At 38.2% G+C, this 17,362-nt stretch overlaps 1 protein-coding gene across 15 annotated transcripts in view; it reads right to left on the bottom strand.

The window, feature by feature from the left end:
* Positions 1-17,362, bottom strand: part of WDFY3 (WD repeat and FYVE domain containing 3) — a 351,860-nt gene that overhangs the window by 106,001 nt on the left and 228,497 nt on the right. For all 15 annotated transcript variants that reach the window (XM_064285618.1, XM_064285625.1, XM_064285619.1 and 12 more), the window contains 6 exons: positions 14,990-15,221; positions 13,598-13,698; positions 13,232-13,450; positions 5,146-5,327; positions 2,858-3,089; positions 1,163-1,323 (listed from right to left, as the gene is read on the bottom strand). In XM_064285618.1, coding sequence (XP_064141688.1) covers positions 1,163-1,323; positions 2,858-3,089; positions 5,146-5,327; positions 13,232-13,450; positions 13,598-13,698; positions 14,990-15,221 — 1,127 coding nt within the window. The remainder of the gene's footprint in view (positions 1-1,162; positions 1,324-2,857; positions 3,090-5,145; positions 5,328-13,231; positions 13,451-13,597; positions 13,699-14,989; positions 15,222-17,362) is intronic.

The raw sequence follows: 17,362 nt of genomic DNA, 5'->3' as shown, positions 1-17,362 counted from the left end.
CCAAATCTATTTTCCTGCTGTTTTCTCCAAATCAGGAAAGGTGGCTCCATTTTCCTGGTTGATCAAGCCAGAAACTTTGGAATTATCCTGACTCCTTTCTTTCTCTTCCACGGCCAATCCATCAGCAAAAAGTGTCAGCTCTTATCATCAAATTATACACCTAGTTTGATCACTTCTCATTCCTGCCATTGCTGTCACCCCGGTTCTGATGACCATCATCTTACATGAATCATTTACTGCACTGGCCTCCCTATAAAAATACAGGGAAATACTGTCTCCCTTCAATTTATTCTCAAGAGATGTGAGAGTGATCCTGGTAAAAATGTAAGTCATAACACACTTCATTTCTATGTCTGGAACCCATTTAGTAAGAGCCAGTGTTTTTACAACTGGTCCCCATTACCTCTCTGAGCTCCTCACCTACCACCCAGGCCTTTCCTTATTTTGGCCTAGCCACACCTGCCTCCACGGCAGGCACACACTTCCCTTAGGACCTTAGCACTTGTATTCCTGGAAAGCAACACCCTCACCCAGTTCGTAAGGCCCGCCCTCCATACTGCTTATGGCTTGCTGCCTCATCTCTCTTAAGTCTTTGTTCAAATTTCAGCTTCTCAGTAAGGCCTCCTCTGACCACCCTCCTTAAAACTGCAAACTCATCTCCACCCCTGTGGTACTCTCCTTCTCCCTTCCCTGCTTTATTTTTCTGCACAGCACTTACTGCCTTCTAACGCACTCTATGACTAGGTTATTTCCTTAGCTACCATTGCCTGTTTCTCCCAGCAGAAATGTAAGAACTATAAAAGCAGGAATTTTCTTTTTCCATTGCCATGTCCTGAAAAAATGGTGCCTGGCACATAGTAGGTGATACATTAAAAAGTTGTATATTCTTAAAGCAATTGTTTTCTGAAGTTCAATTTTTTAACTGCCCATATAAATAATTACTATAAATAATGCACTTATAACAGAAGGAAATTCTCACCTTTCCAAACTAAGCTAAAAATCAAAGTATGTTTTGGCTTACATTCAAAGTCAAATAAATCAAACAATACATGAAAGGCACTGTTTTTAGCAACTGTTCATACTTGATGGTATCCATAACAAGGCTCTAAAATATCCTCCCAGTGAGAATCAGCTAGAGCTTAGGGGAAATCATGCTGCTTACCTGTTTAGCGATGGCTTTGCTGTCCAGCTTGTTGTACACTTTCCGGATTCTCGCTACTGTTAGGGAATACACAGACAGTGCATAGAGGCCAAGTGATACCTTTTCCTCTGGTACCAAAGACACAGGAGATGGGATCACACCTTCGGATTTTGCATCTTTACCTTCAAAAGAAGAATGATCCTTTTCAAAATCATGAGTACTTTTCTTTAACACAAGTTTTTTTATTCTTATTATCATTTTTAAATGGGTGCACTTGACAGTCTTTTAAGTAAGTGGAATAAGGGGAACTAAATTTTTAAAACGCTTTACTTAATTTTCAGTGCTGTTCCAGCTCTTCATTTATTTTTCAAATTAGAAAACAGAAAAAAAAAGTTAAGTCAGAGACTTACATTCCAAATTTCACTCTTGAAAGAGTTAACTGTTATCAACCCAATCATAAAACACCCTAGGTTGCAAGGAAAAGGAAATGGAAATGAGTGGAGTATCTATGGGCTTTGTAGCACTTGGAAACCCTGATGGCGTAGTGGTTAAGTGCTATGGCTGCTAACCAAAGGATCGGCAGTTTGAATCTGCCAGGCGCCCCTTGGAAACTCTATGGGGCAGTTCTACTCTGTCCTATAGGGTTGCTATGAGCCGGAATCGACTTGACGGCACTGGGTTTTTTTTTGTTTGTTTGTTTGTAGCACTTAATTTTCCTCCCCAACACAAGAGCTCATATATGTCTCTATATTCTTCTAGACAACAGAGTAGTCAAGAGCATAAGTTCTGGAGCCAGGTGGCCTGAGTCTGCATCCCTGCTCTATCACTTCAAAACTGCATGACCTTAACTTCCCTGTGCCTCAGGTTCCTCACCTGTAAAATGAGAATGACAATAACAGTACCAACTCACAGTGTTTTGAGGGGATGAATAAACTCATATGAAAACTCAGAACAGTTAAGTCCTTCATATGTATTAACTTATTTAGCACATCAAACCAAACCAAACCCATGCTGTCAAGTCAATTCCAACTCATAAGTGCTAAATAAGGTATCACTAGATAATAGCTATTATTTTATGTTACCTAAATCAAGAACATGAGAGAAAAGACAAATTATTTGGCCACAGGGTTATTACCATTTACATTATACTTGTCGTAACTTTTCTGAGAACCTTGGTAAAACAAGAACAAGAGGATGGAAGATATCATTTGCAAAGAGTACTATAAAGGAATTTGAGCTTGGTATCAGTTCCTTTGATTCTAAACTTCTTTTGGAAGAAAATATAAGCAAAGGTTGGGCTGCAGGAATAAGAGGATTAAGGAAAGTGGTGTGGGTTGGTTTAACCTAGAGAATACATGTGTGTGTTTTCTGGACCCATTCTTTCTTACTTTAACCAGAGTAACTATTACAGAAAGAGAAGAGAGTTGGGGTTAGAGTCTTGTGGGCATATCCCTGTATGCTGGAGACATTAAGAAAAGCTGGATAATTACTGATCAGGCATAACAACAAAGATTCAGGAAAGTACAGTAGGCTGGAGGACAGCATTTTAAAGAGAAGAGAATGAGTGGTCAACAGTATTATGTTGAAGAAAACCAGAGGAGAAGGCCCTTCCCTCAATAAACGTAATGTGGAATCTTATACGCACGCATGCATTTATATGCACATTGTAGGAGTTGAGTTTTATATAACCTTAAGACCTAAAACTAAGTTACTCACATGGCATACAGACGGCCTGGAAGCTTCCAACGTAATTTGGTCCTAGTTCATAAATGGTGGTAACATTTGAAGGAGGTAAAACTTCTTCAAGAAAATGTGTGGGTCCCAGGCGCCAAACCAATGAAGCAATCTGGCGTTGGGCAGGTGGAGTACCCATGTAGGCATAGACTGTGCTCACAACTGGTGGGTTTGCAGAACCTGAACCCCCAGGAGTACTGTGAACATAATGAAGCTATACAAAAACAAAAAAACAAGTGTGTGAGATGTGACAAAAACATTTTCACCAGAAAAATAACTCCCTTCTCGTGTATATTTTCATCATCCCAAGGTCAGACAACTTCACAAATAATCAAAAACAGTTGGGGTTGAGAAACAAAGGCAGGACAGGATTCTGGAATCTGTGGTGCAATCTGAAACGATGCCCCCGACACAGAAGTCGGGCATTTGTTCTCCAACCCTCTAATGGAGAAAGATGATCTCATTCTAGAAATGGCAACAATCAGATACTGTCACTGCCTGGTTGGTTTGCATATCAAATTAATGATACTTTGATGAATGCTTAGGGTTGATATAAAAAACAGAGCCTTGCATTAAGGAGTTCAAAGCAGTGTTTGAAGCTAGCTGTATTTTCTCTGATGTGCCCATTATACTGTAAGTCTGTTAAATAAAACTGAGGAAAAATGATTTATAATGGGTAAAGTGCCAAAAAAATAAAAGAAAAATTAGTGGTCTATACACACATTGGAGCCCTGGTGGTGCAGCAGTTAAAAGCGTGGCTGCTAATCAAAAGGTCAGTAGTATGAATCCACTAGCCACTCCTTGGGAACCCTATGGGGCAGTTCTATTCTGTCCTATAGGATCACTATGAATCAGAATTAACTTGATGGAAACAGGATTGGTTTTTTGGGATTTTTATATGTATATTACAATATTTATGCACACATTTTAATCTCAGTGTAAAATGTTAACCATGTTTACTGACCTTCTCAGATTTGAAATTATACTGTGGTTAACTGATGAAGTGCCTAAGTTATCATGCAATTAATTTACAATAAATGTATAATGAGATAGAGCACAAGAAATAAGAAAAACAAGTTGCTTCTTGTGCGGTTTTCATCACTTGATGGAATAATGAACTTTCCATTGACTGCTTTGTCATAACATCATCCCAGCTTCAGATCACATCTATTATTGTTATTCATACTAAAGAACAGTTCCTGATGATGTTAATAGTGTGAAATTAGCTTCAGGCCAACATGTCATCTAAAGTTAACTTCACACGGACTGTGACTACTCACAGTGACAACGATGATGATGATGATGTAAATATATTAACAATAAACCTCCTACCCCTCAACTTTAGAAGCTGAGGACATTTTTATTTTTAATAATGCTAAAAATAACAAAAGAGAGACCTACTAGGGTAATTTACAAACCCATTTAAAATCCTATCATGCATAAAGAAAATAAATGACTTACTCCCACAAAGTGCATTTTAGGATTTATTATACTAAAATATGTCACACAATAAAATATCAATATCATTAAGAAAAGGTATTCAAAGGAGCTGTTGACTTAAATGTTTTTTAAACTTTTTTCACACAAAACTTTGCCCTTGTTACTTATTTTAAGTGATAGCACTATAAAGCAAATACTCTTTTAGGAGAAAGACTTATAAAAGTTTGCTAGCTGAGTTCTGTAGAAAGACTAGCAGCATTCATCCTAATTCTGAAAACAGAACTTCTCCTGATTTTTTACTGGTTACTTCAACTCTCTTCCCTCTCTTATGAATATTTTAGTGTAGCTAGCAAGAGTAATATTTATTTGCTCGCTCACTCATTCATTCAATAAACAATAACTGAGCATCTACTACCACTATGATGGACTAATCTGGGAGATCCAAAAACAAAGACAAATAAAAAAACATTTCCAGCTCTAAAGGAATGTAGAGTGTACTGGACTAAATACAGTAACAATAATGGAATGATAAAATAGTGTGTTTATTTAGCGTTCTTCAACTGGTTCTGCTGTTATGAAAAAGCACTTAGCAATCTGGCTCAACTCTTGATACATTCACTAGCTTCTTTAGTACCCCGGTTTTTTCTAATAATGTGACATTAATTTGTCAGCCACATGACTTTAAAATATTGTTCAAATGGGTACTATGAGGTCAATTTAAAATCAGACAGTAATTTTTTTAAAACATCTGCCAATACTCGCATGTACACACACACACACACGTGCACTACTGAACTATCTCACAAATTTAAAAGCCCCTGGACCCTTACCTTCACAGTGTTAACAAGCTGTCCATCAATGTAGAGGGCTGCTGTGCTGTTTTTCAGCATACCTTTGCTCATCACCAGAACCAGATGATGCCACTGCCCCTCAACGATAAGCTCTCCGCATCGGAAGCGCGCACAGCACGGGAGGATCTCGTAAAAAGAGGATTCTTCACTAAAATCATCAACTAAAATAAAAGGGTGGGGGAAAAAATGAAAAAATCTTTTGCCAATATCATCCCCATTATGACATTTATTTATATCTAGATCAGCATGTTCTGACTATCCGTTAAAACAAACATGATGATGTAAATGAAGACACCCTATTCATTCATTAACTTTATTTGTACTAAGAAGTAAAATCTGGGATATATTTTTGCTTTCATCTGCTCAAAATACACACAATTACAATGAGATGAAGTTATAATAGTCAAATAAATAAAATAAGTAGACGGTAAAGAGAGACTAGGTCATTACTGCCTGTCATGGTATATTATAAAAGGTCTTTTATAGTTGAACATGCATTTGATTACGCCATGGATTAGAAAAAGAATGAAGAAAATTTAGAACTTTAGTCTTCCCATATGCTCTGCTCAGTGATACAAGCGGACAATTATGTGTTACTAGCTGCGAATGTACAGCACTGAACCTACACTGACAAGAGCTGGTGGTAAGGAGATCACTTATGTGTGGAATAGAAATTTGCTGATTTGTTGAATCAACGAATTCACCAGACAGCTCTGAACTATACACGTGAGTATATTGATTTGTTAACATTCTGTAATCACTTGTCTCCACTCGGGCTTCTCTCTGTTACCCAGTATACTGCCAGACCATGTAAGAAATATGGGCTTGTGTTAGTTTAATTTTAATGTTTAAGTTAGCTAAATATTAATTTAAATTTTCTAAGAAGGACAGAACAGCAGAGAAAAGCCAGATGTTAAACACTCATTAAAAAAAAAACAAAAAAAAACATGGAAACAGCTAGTCACCAATCATGTAATTTAAAATGAACCCCCTTGTTTTGGCACAAGCACAAACAAATAAATATACTGAAAGTAAAAATTTAAATAATATGAAAAAGGAACAACACATAAACTATTAATTTCTAGTTCTGGAATCGTAAAAAAATTTGCTTACACTGAGATACCAAGATTATATTCTAGAAAGACAATTTAAAAATATACCTCTGTTGATGGGTTAAGACTGCTTTATTACCAAGATAAAATTTTATCCAGGTGACCTACTATAGGTTCATAATTGAACAAACTAGGTACAAAGTAGGATCAAAGAGCCCTGAAAGGTCTAGTGTTACAGACCAAGGAATAACAAAGAAAAGAAAAAGGAAAGGGGGAAACGAGGAACTTTTCTGTCTCTCTTTTCTGATTAATAGATTACGAACTTTCAGGAGGACTGAAAATGATATTACTTATAAAAAATTTGTGAGAGTTTTACTTCCTGACTCAGGCTTGAACTAAGCCATTTTCGGGATTCAGTGCTGTGGCAGGACATCTGCTAAGCCAACTGTTCCCTGACATCTCCTAATTATCTGGACATCCTAATGGACTACAAATTACATTTAGTGGATATGATACGTAAAAGTAGAAAATGTTTTTCTAGTTTACTTCATATCTCTAGACCTACTCTTTAATTTTCTCATTAAATTCTACCCTCTCTTCAAATTCTGTTTCACTTTTCTCATTTTTTTCTTCTCAAGTCATCCAACCTTTATTTTTCCTTCTTTTCACTCATCCATTTATATGTTCAAAAAATATCTGAGTGCCAATGACGTGCTAGGCACTGTTTTAGGTGGTGAGCGGCCTAAATTACAAAGATAGTAACCTTGTATGTGGGAGGCTTACAGTTCCAGTACAGTAGACAGACAAAAACAAATAAAATAATTAAAATCCATGAAAAGTCTAGGTGAGAGAGGTTGTTGTTATGTACCATCAAGCCAATTCTGACTCATAGGGACCCTACAGGACAGAGTATAGCCCCATATGGTTTCCTAGCCTCAAATCTTTATGAGAGCAGATTGCTAGGCCTTTTCTCACATAGAGCAGCTAGTGGGTTCAAATCTTTGACTTTTCAGTTAGTAGCTGAAAAGAGGGCACAGATAAGAGATAAAGAGTATTAAGAATATTAAGCCAGGGCCATGACTATGGGCATAGAGTAGAAGGGAAGATTTAAACAACATTAAGGCAGTACATATAATCTATTAATAATCAGAACATGGAATGTAGAAAGTATGAATCTAGGAAAACCATAAGTTGACAAAAATGAAATGGAATGCATAAAGATCGATATCTGAGGCATTAATAAGCTGAAATGGACTGGTATTGGCCATACTGAATCAGACAGTCATATGGTCTACTATGCTGGGAATGAAAAACTGAAGAGGAATGGCATCACATTCATCATCAAAAAGAAACTTTCAAGATCTATCCTGAAGTACAATGCTGATAATATCCATATGCCTATAAGGAAGTCCAGTTAATACAACTGTCTTAGTTATCTAGTGCTGCTATAACAGAAATACCACAAGTGGATGGTTTTAACAGTTTACTCTCTCACAGTTTAGGAGGCGAGAAGTCCGAATTCAGGTGCCAGCTCCAGGGAAAGGCTTTCTCTCTCTGCTGGCTATGGGAGAAGGTCCTTGTCATCAATTTTCCCCTGGTCTAGTAGCTTCTCAGTGCAGGGGCCCTCAGTTCAAAGGCTGCACTCCCCTCCTGGTTCTTCATTCTTGGTGTATGAGGTCCCTATCTCTCTGCTCCCTTCTCTCTCCTTTTATTTCTTGTAAGATAAAGGTGATGCAAGCCACACCCCAGGGAAACTCCCCTTATATCAGATCATGGCTGTGACCTGAGTATGGGTGTTGAATTCTACCCTAATCCTCTTCAAAATAAACTAATCTTGCCTCACTTAACCACAGGCAGAGGTTAGGATTTACAACACACAGGAAAATTACATCAAATCACACAATGGTGGGCAACTGCACAATACTGGGAATCACAGCCTAGCCAAGTTGACACACATTTTGGGGGACACAATTCAATTCATAATGTTCCACCCTTTAGCCCCCTCACCCCCAAATTCATGTCCTGACCACATGTAAAACACATTCATATCACATCATATCATCCCAAAAATCTTAAACCAACTCCAAGTTCAAAAGCTTATCTTCTGCAAAATTCCTCTTCATCCGTGAAATTCAGAATAGAAGTTATCTGCTTCCAAAGTACAATGATGGAACAGGCACAAGGTAGACATTTCCATGACAAAATGGAGAAATTGGAAGAAAGAAGGGATAACTGGCACCAAGCAAGTCAGAAAAACACATTACTTTAGCTCTCAAGCCTTGAAAATAATCATCTGTTCTCTGAGACCATTTATGCATCGGCCCTGCCCTCTGGACTCTGAATGCTGGCCACACTCTCTAGATTCTGGGTGGAGGCCTACCGGAACAGTGAATCTGCTCCCTGAGCTTTGGGAAGCCATATTCTGGCAAATGTGCTCCCCTGGTTTTGGGCAGCCACATTCTCCTAGTCCACCTGAGTGGTGACCCTACCCCCTCAGCATTCTTCTCCCCCTTGGGAATGGCAGCCCTACCGCTTCATCTTTAGACAGCAGATCCGACCCCATACTCCTAGCACTCATGAACAAAAACCCCACACTCTGGAACCAAGTTGGTGAAGATCTGACTCGTTGAAACATAGGAGGCCATCAGGCCATGGTTCTACCCTTTGAGACCCTAGCTGTGTTTCCTGTGCTCCTTGTCTCTTCAGGTTCTGCTTTCTGGTTCCTTGGCTCTCAGGCCTCTTGGGCTGGCCCATCGCCTGCCCTGCTAGGACAAGTGCCCCAAAGCTCTTTAGCTCTTCTAGTAAGAACCTGGACGCACCCCACTTCACCAGCAAACTTTACCCAGAAGGCACTTGGCTCTCTCGCTCCACTGATAAGTGCCTGAAGGCACCCCACTCTGCCAGGAAGCCACTTGCCCAAAAGCACTCAGCTCTCTTGCTCCACGGGTTGGCTCCTGTGCTGTCTAGGGTCAGTATCCTGGTTCTCCTGCTGCCATTTGTTGCTGCTTCTTGCTGTCTGCACTGTCTCTGGTGTTACAGTTCTCCTCACTTCCTTTTGAGCCCTCACCAGAGTTGTCTTTGATATCCATAATGCCACCAACAGTCTCTTTAAAGCAATCTAAGCTTTTACGATTAGGCATTTTAAAACTGTTCCAGGTTCTACCCATTACTCAATTCCAAAACCAGGTCCACATTTTAGGTATCTGTTAGAGCAACACCCCACTCCCAGTATCAAATGCTGACTTAGGCTATGTTCTCTAGAAAAGCAAAGCCAGTGTAGCATATAAATATATATGGAGATAGGTTTATATAAAGGAAAAGGCTCACACGGTTGTAGAGGCTGGAAAATCCCAAGTCTAGGAGTCATGCTGGAGGCTTCTCCTGACACACGTAGTCGCAGGTGCTGGTGAATTCAAGATCGGAAGGTCAGAGAACAGGCCTCTGGCTCACAAGCTGTGGAGGCCGATGAATCCCAAGATCAGCAAGTAAGATGGCAGGTAAGCTGCTAGTTCAAGTCCCAAGAACTGTAGGTCAGATGAACAGGAGCCATCTGCAGGATTCAGAGCGAGCAAAACCCAGCAAGCCTTGCCAGAAAGTCTGCCTATATTGGATGGAGGCCACACCCAAGGAAACTCCCTGTCAACTGACTGGCTGCTCACAACAGACCTCAACATGGAAGTGATCACATTCTATCAGACCTCATTATGGAGGTGATTACATCATTAAAAAGCTGCCAAACTACATTATAACTGCCAAACAGCTAAGGATCATAGCCCAACCAAGCTGATACACAACCTTAATCACAATAATCAGACAATTATTATTCAAGTTTACCTACCAACCACTAAGGCCAAAAATTATGAAATTGAACATTTTTACCAACTTCTACCAATTTCAACATAAATTGATCAAACATGCAATCAAGTTACATTGATAATTACTGGTGATCGGAATGAGAAAGTTGGAAACAACAAAGGACTGGTAGGTGGAAAATAAGCCTTGGTAATAGGAACAATGCTGGAGATCATATGACAGAATTTTGCAAGACCAACGATTTATTCATTGCAAATACCTTGTCCCAGCAACATAACCCGCTACTATACAAATGGCCCTTGATGGATGGAATACACAGGAATCAAAAAAGACTACATCTAAGGGAAGAAACAATGGAAAAGCTGAATGTTATCTGTCAGAATAAGGCCATGGGCCAACTGCGGAACAGACCATCAACTGCTCATATGAAAGCTCAAGGTGATACTGAAGAAAATTAAAGCAAGTCCATGAGAATCAAAATACGACCTTGAGTATATCCCACCTGAATTTGGAGACCATCTCAAGAATAGATTTGATGCATTGAACACTAATGACCAAACTCCAGATGAGTTATGGGATGACATTAAGGACATCATACATGAAGAAAGCAAGAGGTCATTAAAGTCAGGAAAAAAATAAAAGACCAAAGTGGATGTCAAAAGAGACTCTGAAACTTGCTCTCTAATGTGGAGCAGCTAAAGTGAGTAGAAGAAATAATGAAGTAAAGAGCTGAACAGAAGATTTCAAAGGATAGCTCGAGAAAACAAAGTATTATAATGAAATGTGCAAAGACCTGGAGTTAGAAAACCAAAAGGGAAGTACATGCTCAGCATTTCTCAAACTGAAAGAACTGAAGAAAAAACTCAAGTCTCAAGTTGCAACAGTGAAGGATTCCGTAAGCAAAATATTGAACAACACAGGAAGCATCAAAAGAAGATAGAAAGAATAATCAGAGTCACTGTACTAAAAAGAATTGGTCAATGTTCAACCATTTCAGGGGCTAGCATATGATCAAGAACTGATGGTACTGAAAGAAGAAGTCCAAGCTGCACTGAAGGCACTGGCGAAAAGCAAGGCTCCAGGAAATGACAGAACACCAATTCAGTGTTTCAACAAACAGATACAGCACTGGAAGCACTCACTCATCTATGCCAAGAAATCTGGAAGACAGCTATCTAGCCACCTGACTGGAAGAAAACCATATGTGTGCCCATTCCAAAGAAAGGTGGTCCAACAGAATGTCAAAATTATCAAACAATATCATTGATATCACACGCAAGTAAAATTCTGCTGAAGATAATTCAAGAGCGGCTGCAGCAGTACATCCACAGGGAACTGCCAGAAATTCAAGGCAGATTCAGAAGAGGGCATGGAACAAGGGATATTACTGCTGATGTCAGATGGATCTAGGCTAAATGCAGAGAATACCAGGAAGATGCTTACCTGTATTTTATTGACTATGTGAAGGCATTTGACTGTGTGGATCAATAAATTACGAATTAACATTGTGAAGACTGTGCTCATGAGGAACCTGTACACAGACCAAGAGGCAGTTGTTCGAACAGAACGAGGGGATACTGCGTGGTTTAAAATCAGGAAAGGTGTGCATCAGGGTTGTATCCTTTCATCGTACTTATTCGGTCTATATGCTGAGCAAATAATCCAAAAAACTGGATCATATGAAGAAGAATGAAGCATCAGGATTGGAGGAAGACTCATTAACAACCTGCATTATGCAAATGACACAACCTTCCTTGCTGAAAGTGAAGAGGACTTGAAGCACTTACTGATGAAGATCAAAGACTACAGCTTTCAGTATGAATTGCACCTCCATATAAAGAAAACAAAAATCCGCATAATTGGACCAATAAGCAACATCATGAAAATGGAGAAAAGACTGAAGTTGTCAAGGATTTCATTTTACTTGGATCCACAATTAAAGCCTACAGAAGCAGCAGTCACAAAGTCAAACGACGTTATTACACTGGGCAAATGTGCTGCAAAAGACTTCTTTTAAAGTGTTAAAAAGTAAAGATGCCACTTTGAGGACTCAGGTGTGCCTGACCCAAGCCATGGTGTTTTCAGTCACCTCAAATGCATGGGAAAACTGGAAAATGAACAATGAAGACAGAAAAAGAATTGATGTCTTTGAATTATGGTGTTGGCAAAGAATATTGACTATACCATGGACTGCCAGAAGAAGGAACAAATCTGTCTTGGAAGAAGTACAGCCAGAATGCTGCTTTGAAGCAAGGATAGAGTAGAACTACCCACCCCCCCCTCCGCCCAGTTTCCTAGTCTGTAATCTTTATGGGAACATATCCCCAGGCTTTTTCTCCTCTGGAGTGGCTGGTGAGTTTGAACCACCAACCTTTCCGTTAGTAGCCAAGTACTTAACCATTGTACCACTGGGGTTCACTTGAAGGGTGTTAGGAGTATGTAATGGTAAGTACCAAGTCGTTATGGCAAGCAACAGATAAAAAGTATTTAAAATATTATCGTGTCAAACCTTAAACCAAAAATATCCTTGAAGCCTTCGTAAAACCAAGCAATAGTTAAGCTTAAAAAAAAAAAAAAAAAAAGCTTAGCTAGTAAAAAATGTCTGCCTTGAGCATTATTATCTTTTAAGAACTATCTATATGGGATCAAATTTACAACAGCAAAGATTAGATAGGAACCCTAGGGGACAGTGAATTTTTGTTAATGGGGAGGAACAACTCAGAAAAGGAGGATGAGAATGGTTGTACAACTTGAAGAATGTAATCAACGTCACTGAATTGTACAAGTAGAAGCTGTTGAATTGGTTTACGTTTTGTTGTGTATAATCTCGACAGCAAAAAAAATAAAATAAAAAACCCTTATTGTGTCTAGTACAGGATGGTATATATGACAGGCAGGTAATCCATGAATATTTATTAACTAAGCAGAACTCATAGCCAATAAAAATTCTTACAAAAATATATTATCCACGCAACCTGCTTTCCTAGCAAAAGCTGTGATTTTTTGACAAGGAGGGGTGAATCCTTATACCAGGAACTTCGTCCACTGTATTCTATATAAGTCTTTTTTGAAAGTGGCTTAAAATCCACTAGCAAAAATATTTAAGATTTCATATAAGCTGTTCTGTGCTACAACAATTTAAGTTGGAAAAGAATTACCAGCTGGACCTTAAAATTAAAAAGAAAAAGACAAATACTGACCATAGTTTTGCAGTAGTTCCTCTTTAGTGGAGACAATCAGAGACCGGTCTTTTGCTGACAGAACTATGGCAAGGCACACATAATGCTGCTCAGAAGAATTGGCTCGGCGCACAACAGTGAGGAGTCTGACGGGGTGGTTATTTGGAGGAGAACTAAAGTGTTCAATACAAAACCAGCTGGAATAGCTTAAGCCAGAGGGAGGGGGGAAAAATCTTTCACCTAAAGTAAAAATAGAAAAATAGCAATCAAAGAGCTTGTGTTCACATACATTTACATAAAAAAAAAGACAACAAAAGCATATAAACTGTAAAAAAAATATATTCTATTAAAAAAAAAATCACAAGCAAACAGAAAGTTAATATTTACCGGAACCAATGCCGCTGACCACAGCCCCATCAGTAAGACCTGTTGTCACAGCATTATTTGTAGGGGCATTATGAGGGGCCAAACTGGGCAGAAACAGGCAGCTAGTATAAAAAGACAATGGACATATTAAAGACTAATTCTCTTCTTTTCTGATCGCTATCTGTGCTTAACACAGTGAAATAAACAGCCATTATGTCATGATAACTAGAGATAAACAATCATAGAATAAATTGGGATGTCTAGCAAAACCCTTCCCTTCTTTTAGTTATGTGAGGGGATTGAAAGTTATACTTCAAAAATCACCAACAGTATCATTTTTAAACTAAATTAAAAAAAAACATTAAGGGGTAATTTACATATTATAAAATGCACAAACTTAAATGTATACTCCTTGAGTTTGACAAATGCATATCCCCAATCAAGACATTGGAACAATTTTATCACCACAAAAAATTCCCTTGTGTCCCTTCCACCTGTCACCACTGTTATGATTAGTGCTGCTGCTCATTCCCAAAAAATATGCATTAATCCACTGTTTGATAATACAATTTAAATTTTTAAACCAACGTATACAAATGCACTAACAACCAGTAGAGACAACAATCTGTTCTATTAGCATTTGTGTTTATTTTTGAGGTTTACAGACATCACAAACTCTTTAGATTCTCTACAGATTCTCCGTTATTATTTCAGATACTGTAGTTTTTTCTGCCACTTGAAATAATTCATTTACTCATTTGCAGCGATAGACACTGAATGCTTATAATGTATAAGAAGGTATTATGCTAGGTGATTCCAGGAACAGAATAATGAATTATACCAAGCCAAAGAGCTTTTAATCTAATTTTAATCATACATTATCTATAAATTGATATTTACTATATTAGGAGTCGATAAACTTTTTCTGTAAAGGGCCAAATAGTAAAATATTTTAGGCTTTGCTGACCAGACAGTCCCTGTCATGACTACTCAACTCTTCCACTACAGCCTGAAAGCAGCCATAGACAATACATACCTGCATGAGTGTGGCTGTGCTCCAGTAAAACTTTAACTACAAAAACAGGCAGCAGGCCAGACTGGCCTGTGGATCATAGTTTGCTGATCCCTGTCGCTATGAGTCGGGATCGACTCGATGGCAGTAGGTTTAGTTTGGTACTATACCAATCTACTTACTTTTAATTATTACTATAATAATTAAAAACAATTAAATCTAGAAATCTTAAAATAACATGTTCATAGAGTACGACCTTTTGAAAATACACAGTGGAGTAGAGTAGAACATATAGTGTAATACATTTTAATCGTGTGGATTTAAAACCAAAGGCCTACTTTTCAAAACTAAGGAGCATAAAATAACACAATAAGGCTGGGCTAACACTGCAAATTCCTTACCCAAACCCTTCAAGGGATGTGTCAAATTCAACAAAAGCAGGAGTAACTGATGACCCATGAAGTCTGATGTCATGTGGGGTTGTCATGGAGACCAGACATTTTACCCTGGTCAGGGGAACAGTACTTCCTTCTGCAGATTTTACCAGGCTCTTGCTTATTCGGTAATGGTTATCTTCATGTAAGCTGAAAACATTATCGGAACCCAGACCTTCCATAGATGTGATCATACTACCTGCAAGCCAAAGAAAATCTCTTGGGAAAGATATCACGTAGATTTTTTCAGTAATGACTTCACAAGGTTGTTTGTAAACAGCACTCTTTAATTTCAACACTCATTTTCTTTTTTAGATTTAAATACCAAAATCATCATCCAGTTTTAATATAATTTCTGTTCATTTTAAAATTTAAATGGCATGTTTCTTCTTTAACCTGATTACTGAAGTAATATACAGATTACAGAAAAGTTAGAAACTACACAGTACAAATAAGAATAAATATTATAATAATTACTATCTGAATCACAGTTACAATGTAATTTAATTATAAATCTCAGCTAATGATGTTTATATACCAGGCTACACTTTTAATTCACAAAATTATTTTTAATTATTTCTCTTTGAGAACAAGGCAAAATATTCTGGAAGCATTAAAATGCTAAGAAACAGGTCATTATTCTTTTTAAAAATACTAGAAGAAGTAAGAAACTTTCTCCCTCATTTTTTATTCTTTCCTTACAACTGTTAGGATTAAATATGTGATCACACAGTAACTAAATTAAAGATGCTTGTACACATATCGGTGCCTTGGTGGCACAGTGGTTAATAGATACAGATGCTAATCAAAAGGTCAGCTGTTCAAAACTACCAGCCGCTCCTTGGAAACCCTATGGGACAGTTCTACTCTGTTCTATAGGGTTGTTATGAGTCAGAATCGACTCAACAGCAATGGGTTTTGGTTGGTACACATATAAACAGTAGTAATATCAAGAGTAAGAATGCAAATTTCAAATGAATTACCCTATTTTTTCAGAAATACATCACAAATGTAATAGAGAAAAGAGAACTTATAAAGCTGTAGCATCAAAAATACTTCCTCTTAAAATAAGCTATAAGAATGGATGTAACTGTGTTCGGTATTCAAGCAACTATAAATATATTTCAATATTCTCTTGGACAAAAGAGCTATTTTTGTTTTTACTCCTTGCAAAGAAAATTACAACTCAATTCTAAGGAAGTATGTTAGTGTTAAATATAAAAAACATCAACAAAAAGCCCTGGGAGGGATTGATATGAGAAACTTCAAAACTCTCTGCTTTCCAATAAAACTGGAATAGAACAAAAAAGAACTTTAAGTTTTCATAACACAGTATTCACAAATAACTGATGATAATAATTTGCAAGAGAAAAAATAAGACAAAGTGTTCTGGTACACACCGATAATGGCTAAAGTTTGCTTACTCTTTCTGACTTCAGAACCCTCATCTGAAAAATGAAGAGACTGAACTGTATCTACGTCCTTTCAGAACTGCCATTCTACAAAAAAAAAAAAACTAAACCCATTGCTATTGAGTCAATTCCGACTCCTAGTGACCCTACAGGACAGAGCAGAACTGCCCCACAGGGTTTCCAAGGAGCAGCTGGTGAATTCGAACTGCTGACCTTTTGGTTAGCAGCTCTTGACCACTGTGCTACCAGGGCTCCATGCTATAGGTCTCGGTATTATTCTTGACTGCTTCACCAGTAATGGTCATCTCAATCCATCAAAAAATGCCTTATTACTATTGCTAGCACTGACACAAAATGAATTGCAAAGTTAAAAACCAGCAAAACTACAGAATTGGCATTGGGAGGAAATATAGTGAAACCGTGATTCACTACTGAAAATGCTCTTTCCCACATCTCTCGAGTGAAGGCGTTAGATGGGTTATTCAAGTGGGCAGACACCCCCCCGCCCCCGCATTGCCTCTCCCATGGTCCGTGCCAGACTGGTGGGCAGTGCCTACATTCTGCTGGCTCCCCAGATCACCATTCTACCAGTCTAATGCAAAAATTTCTTCTCCTTTGAGGGTTCTCTTCAGCAGTACCATCATATACTGCTCCATGAAACAGTCATCTATTATTTCCCTAGCAGTTATTTTGTTGATTTAAAAAAACTTAACACTTCATTCTCAGTCTTCTTCTCCATAGTAATTCTTGCCATTGTACTGGGAATGTCAATGTCCACACGACAACCTGTCTAACAGCTCACTTCTAGCATCTTCTTTCTTCCAATGAGCTTTACCTCTACTTCATTCCAGCAATATACTCCAGAGCCACTATCTGGACATGGTCATTGTCTTCACTTGCTCCACTCCTCCATTATCCCACCCCTATT

Source organism: Loxodonta africana, chromosome 5, assembly GCF_030014295.1.
Source record: "Loxodonta africana isolate mLoxAfr1 chromosome 5, mLoxAfr1.hap2, whole genome shotgun sequence".
Taxonomy (NCBI): Eukaryota; Metazoa; Chordata; class Mammalia; order Proboscidea; family Elephantidae; genus Loxodonta; species Loxodonta africana.
The sequence above is the reverse complement of the archived record's forward strand: the minus strand, read 5'-3'. Positions and strand labels throughout refer to the sequence as shown.